The 6,000-nt window shown below is 49.3% G+C and overlaps 1 protein-coding gene across 6 annotated transcripts in view; it reads right to left on the reverse strand.

Annotated features, from left to right (window-relative positions):
* The window catches only part of SRCAP (Snf2 related CREBBP activator protein), a 32,092-nt gene extending 26,416 nt beyond the window's left edge, over positions 1–5,676 (reverse strand). For 2 of the 6 annotated variants that reach the window (XM_034988844.1, XM_034988845.1), the window contains exons 1-4: positions 5,048–5,265; positions 3,823–3,896; positions 2,963–3,225; positions 1,291–1,542 (exon numbers count right to left, since the gene is read on the reverse strand). In XM_034988844.1, coding sequence (XP_034844735.1) covers positions 1,291–1,542; positions 2,963–3,016 — 306 coding nt within the window. In that variant the 5' untranslated portion in view covers positions 3,017–3,225; positions 3,823–3,896; positions 5,048–5,265. Of the gene's footprint in view, positions 1–1,290; positions 1,543–2,962; positions 3,226–3,822; positions 3,897–4,331; positions 4,425–4,454; positions 4,588–5,047; positions 5,266–5,341 lie in introns of those variants that run through there. The other 4 variants (XM_034988846.1, XM_034988841.1, XM_034988843.1 and 1 more) reach the window with 4 other exon arrangements.
* Positions 5,677–6,000: the final 324 nt, after the last annotated feature.

Here is a 6,000-nt window from a genome sequence, read left to right on the forward strand (position 1 = left end):
AACATGTTTCTATAAAGGTTGAATTTCATAAGCAGGAAAGTAAAAGCATTTGAAATCAACAAAAGTGACTTAAGAACTCAAGACAACTGGGGTGCCTAGTGGCTCAGTCAATTGAGCACTGGACTCTTGATTTCTGCTCAGATCATGATCTCAGGGTTGTGGGATCCAGCCCCCCTGACAGACTCCCCACTCGGCTTTTCTCCCTATCCCTGTCCCTCTGCCCCCCCCCTTTCTCTCTAAAATAAATAAATCTTTTTTTTTTTTTTTTAAGATTTTAATTATTTGAGATAGAGAGAGCTAGCGTGCATAAGCGGGGGGAGAGGGGCAAAGGGAGAGGGAGAAGCAGACTCCCCGTTGAGCAGGGAGCCTGATGCAGGGCTCGATCCCAGGACCCTGGGATCATGACCCAAGCTGAAGGCAGATGCTTAACTGACTGAGCCACTCAGATGCTCCTAAAATAATCTTTAAAAACAGACAAACTCAAGAAAACTGCCTTCATTATTCTTGTTCTCTCCTGACAAAAACTAAATCAGAGGAAATAACAGCCATAGATGACACAGGGAACTAAATAACCTGACGGTGAAGAAAAAAAATCAAGACAAGGGTATTAGACCAATGGCTCTCAAATTTAAGCATGCATCAGAATCATCAGGAGTGGGATGCCTGGGTGGCTTAGTCAGTTAAGCATCTGCCTTCGGCTCAGGTCATGATCCCAGAATCCTGGGATCGAGCCCCACATCAGGCTCCCTGCTCAGCGGGGAGTCTGCTTCTCCCTCTCCCTCTGCTGCTCTCCTTGATCATTCTCTCACTCAAATAAATAAAATCTAAAAAAAAAAAAAATCATCTGGAGTACTTTTTAAGACAGATTGCTGAGCCCCACCCTCGAGCTTTAAACGGATAGGTGGAAGAGGGGTACGAACAAACTTGCATTTCTAACAAACTTCCCAGGTGATGCCAATGCTGCTGGTCCAGGGACCACACTTAACCACTGGGTAAGGCAACAGAGGCTAGAGGATAGAAATGAGAAGTAGAAACCAGTAAATATTAAGTTTACCGGTTTACAAAGCACTTTCATGTCTATTTTCTCCTTTAACTTAGACCTCACAACAGTCTATAGACTACTACACCACGTCTACCTTACAGAAAAGGAGGCTCAGAGATCAAGCAACTTGCTCAAGATATGTTAAGGCACAGCCTATACTCTAAATCCACAAGGAAAGAAATGTAAAATGCTCATGGGACTTAGAAGTTGAGGAAAGAAGAATCCTCACAGGCCTTCCCAATACGTACATGCTTGGCCTGCTCTGCAATCTCAGCATGGCTCTTCTCCCACTTTGGGCCCTTGTTAGCCAGGTCAGCAGCCTGGGGTAAGCTGAGCCCCTCCAGGGGCACTGTGGCACTATCTGGGGGCCCTGGAGGTCCATCCAGAGAGGAATCTTGAGCTATATGCTGGGGGGAGATGCCGCCTGCCCCACTAGAGGCTGGGGAACTGGATGAGGCAGGGGACACAGGATTGCTGCCTGTCATGCCGTCCGACACCATCTAGAAAAACAGAAAATGATAGATAAAATGAATGCTTAGCACCATGAGAAGTTCTCATCATATTATTTCATTCTATCTTACAAGGAAAAAAAACTCCGGAGTAAATGATCAACCTCGTTTTTATAAACACAAATTTTTGGGTAATGTTTTGATGAGGTGTTCAAGGTAACAGATCCAAGTTTAGAGATGCTTGGCATGCAAGAAGAGTTATAACCTGACATTTACACAGTTCCCAAATTCAAGAATAATACCATAGCATGTGATTTCAAATGCTAATGATCCTTTCAGAAACTCAAGAATTCCACTCACATAAACAACTCCCTATTCTTCCTTCTTTTACACAGCAAGTATGGCAGATTCACCTATTAGAATAAATTTGAGTTATCACCAAATTCAAAAAGCAACAATGACTACCACCAAGATCACTTAAACCTCTTTATGTACTTCATCAATCTTGGTAGTTTCTTTTACTAGGAAGGCAGGAAGGGGTGTGGGGTTGGTCACTGTTCTCAAATACTCACCTATTACTTTACAAGGTACTGAACAAACAATAATAAGTAGAGAACAGGGCGCCTGGGTGGCTCAGTTGGTTAAGCGACTGCCTTCGGCTCAGGTCATGATCCTGGAGTCCCTGGATCGAGTCCCGCATCGGGCTCCCTGCTCGGCAGGGAGTCTGCTTCTCCCTCTGACCCTCCCCCCTCTCATGTGCTCTCTCTCTCAGTCTCTCTCTCTCAAATAAATAAATAAAATCTTAAAATAAAAAAAAAAAGATTCTCTCTTTAAAAAAAAAAAAAAATAGAGAACAAAGTCTCACTTGAATGTGGACAGTGAAGAAACTCATAAAAACCACTCCAGCACACTATCCTCACAGGTGTGCCACTGAAATTCCTACCTCAGTTAAATGACAAAAGACTATATGTCACAAAATTCCCCAGCTGCTCAGGAAAATTGTAAGTATCAAATCCATACCAGTCAAAAGCCTACTCTTTGCAAACCTATGTATAGGTATACTCTCAAAAGCCACATTTTTTCTACTCTTACACTTCCTTAGTATAAGAAAAGTATCAACACTACACACCATCCATAATGCTTATGTTGCTCCAATTCCTAAAGGAACTGAGTTATTCTCAAACCTCACAGTTTAGGAGCATGTTGTCCCAACCTCCATTTCCAACCTGGCCTAACTGAACCTTTTTCAGGTAACAAGAAGTTTCTACACTCTTAATGATCAATATTATATTAATGTCAAAAAGAATGTGAGTATCTAATAGGACTGATGCTCAACCTGAGCACCAAAAATTTTCTAAACACAGATAGCTAGGATCATGGATATGTGGCTAAAACTTGCCACATTTCTTCTGCCTCAGACCCAATAGCCCACAAAGCAGAAACAGAGAAGGAACCCTCCCCACTTTCAAACCTGTGCCTGCAGGATTGGGAGCTGAGGGTGAGCAGGGGAGGGGCTGCTCTGCATGGTCCCACTCCCAGGCTCCTCTTTGGACGCCTGAAGAATGACTGGGTCGTTATCACCACTGCTGCTGGCCGAGGGGCTGGCGTCCGGCTGCAGGGCATGCTGGGAGCTGGCCTCATTCTGGGCCACCGGCCACCGGGACCCGCCTTCCAGGGCCCGGGGCCCACTAGGGCGTCCCAGCCTCCGCTCAGGTCCACCGGCCTCTGGAGCACCTAAAATAGGGTAAAAAGAGTAAAAATGGGATTTAAAAAGATTAATGAATCTTTAAAAAAAAAAACAAGAACAATGTTAAAGAATAAAGATAATGAACAATGATTATAGCCTACATTTCCTAAGCTTCCACTATGTGTCATACTTTACTAAGCACCGACTTGATATGTTCTATAATCCTCACACCTACCCTGCAAGTCGGGTACTTTTCACACCTTAATAAATGTTTATTCAGTTCCTTCTATATAGTAAGGACAGAGACAGAAAATATCCCTAACCTAAATGAAGCATGCATTCTAATACTTTCTCTATTTTATAAGTTAGACAGTCAGCACACACAGAGCCCTAAATGCCTTGCATAAGGTCACACAGTAAGGAACTGACAGACTGAAACTCAGGTAGTCTGATGCCAAATCCATGGAGAACATGCTACTCTCCTTGGGAGAACCAGGGTGATCAGACCTTTCTCTATCCACACGTCTAGTTTTGTTCTTGCACCATTATCAAACCAAAAATACGGACTTATAATTTCCCTCACTGTTTATCTCAAACATCTCTCCCATTAGCATCAGTACACAAAACAGTATCTGACCCCTCACCTGTGTGAGCTGAGACCACACCCCCTGTGAAAGTCTGTACTTCCACGGTGCCGCCGTACTGAGGGAAATCACGCCTGAAACAAAGAGAAGGGCAGGAAAACAGCAGTGAGGAACCAATCCACATTTACCAACACCTATCAAAGCCTTCTTTACAACAACTTTTGAGGCTTTTAAGTATACCCAAATCAAAGGTTGAAAAGAAGAGAGTTACAGTAGTAAGAAAAGCTCACATTTCAGAAAAATAAAAGCAAATCATGTTTTTCAAAAACAAAATTCCCTAGAGACCTGAGATTCTGGCTGGAGGAGAAGCACTGAAGCAAAAAAAAAAAAAAAGTTTAAAAAGCTGAAGTGTAAAAGGCTCCAACCATTGAATGGAGAGCAAATAAAGCAAAAAGAGCTGTCACATCCAGAAGCTCAAAGATGTTGGCTCTCCTTTGCAGTGAGGGCTGCACAAAAATCACAGGAGAATCCACCCTTCCTCTCTGGGCAGGGCCCTGTAACTCCTATACCTGAGCCATGAGACACTTCCCCAAACCCAAGAACTGCAGCAGGAGACATTAGAAGAGAAGTCCGAAGTGAGAAAGACCGCTCAGCAAAGAACCATGCCCCGGAAACAGGTGGGGTAAACCCACCAAAGGCCCGGAAGTGTTTCCCCAGTGTTTAAGGAAATTCCTTCACCACGGTGCAGCCTTTGATTCACTCCTTCCTCCACAACAGATTCACAGGACCCGAGCTAACCAGAATCCAAGACGCCTGAACTCTTGACTCCCCCGCTTCACCGCTCTCTCCCAACTCCTTCCAACAGACTGACCCGGCGTGACCCCTGACCTCTGCCCCAAGTTGCCACTAACCCTAAACTAGCCCCGCCCCCTCCTAGACTCCCACCCCACCCAACGTGCGCGACAGACTGGGGGAGGGGCCCGCGCGTGCGCGCCTGGAAGTGGAGAGAGCCGGCTGCGCGCACCGCCCGGGGGCTCCCGCCAGAGCCCAAACCCACGCACACAAGGGTCGCAGGCTGGGAAGTCTCTCATCCCTACCCGTCAGGGAGCCCCCCACCACCAGACCGCGAAGGGCTGACATAAGGGAGGGTTCGTGCCGCCAGGTCCTGGTTACTGACTGGATATGGTGGGCGCGCGCCCCGACTCCTCGTCCCACGCCCCCCTTCCTCTTCCCGCGCGCCCCTTGGGGGGGGGGGAATGGGGTTGGTGGGCGGGCAGGAGCGCACCTGGGTCCGTCCTCTTAGGGCTCGCTCGCTCGCTCAGGCACGCGTGCGCAGACGGGCGGGAGGGGAGAGGAGATGCGCCCGGGCCCTGTGCTGGCCGGCCTGGCCCCCCTCAGCCTGTCTCTATGGGCTCGCGCCGACAGCCTCGCGCACCGGCCCCGGGGCCCCGGCCGAAGGTGCGCGCGCAGCACCCCGGGAAGGTGGGAGGAGAGGCGGTGGCGGAAAGATGCGCGCGCAGTCACCCGTCAGGGGAGGGGGAACTGTGGGGCGTCCGCCATCTTGTCTCCCTCTCCTTACCTGCGTCCTCGGGGGCGTGCGCACCACCCCCCCTCCCGCCGAGGAGGGGGGAGGGCCCCCTCTTGGCTGCCGCCTTCGCGGCCTTTAAATTCCCCTGGGGCCCGTGGCTACTGCCACCGCCTTGCTTCCACTGCCTCCTCTCACGGCACAAGAGATGCGGGCGGTGGGTGGGAAAAATGGAAGACGCTACTCTCAGCGAACCGCCGCCGCCGCTTCCGAGGCCCCACCAAAATGGCCGCCGCCGTCTCGGCCGCCACCACCACCACCAGCACCACCACCACAGCTCACTATCGCTACCGCCGGCGCGGCCCGTCCTCTCGCGAGAGACAGTAACTGGAGGTTGGGGGAACGGGGAGGCTCGCGTGCTAGCGTAGGGCGCTGCCTGAAGCGCAAAGCAGGCTGGGTGATGTAGTCCTCTCGGAGACTCCGCGCTTGCCCGGCGGCAGAGCGTCTTTATCCTCCACCAGCGAAAGTGCTCCTGGAGCTGCATTGCGGCTGCCAAATCGGACTAGTCCACCGTTTTTTAATACATCACCCGGAAAGCTAAAGCAATTTGTCAGGTCCTTTAAGCACGTTAGCAGTAGAGCCTGGGCCTCTGGATTCCCCACGGCAGTCCACTTACATAGAGAGCTGCTTCGTTTTACACAAGGGAGTTATTC

Source organism: Mirounga leonina, unplaced genomic scaffold (assembly GCF_011800145.1).
Source record: "Mirounga leonina isolate KUSES-001 unplaced genomic scaffold, KU_Mleo_1.0 Mir_454, whole genome shotgun sequence".
Taxonomy (NCBI): domain Eukaryota; kingdom Metazoa; phylum Chordata; class Mammalia; order Carnivora; family Phocidae; genus Mirounga; species Mirounga leonina.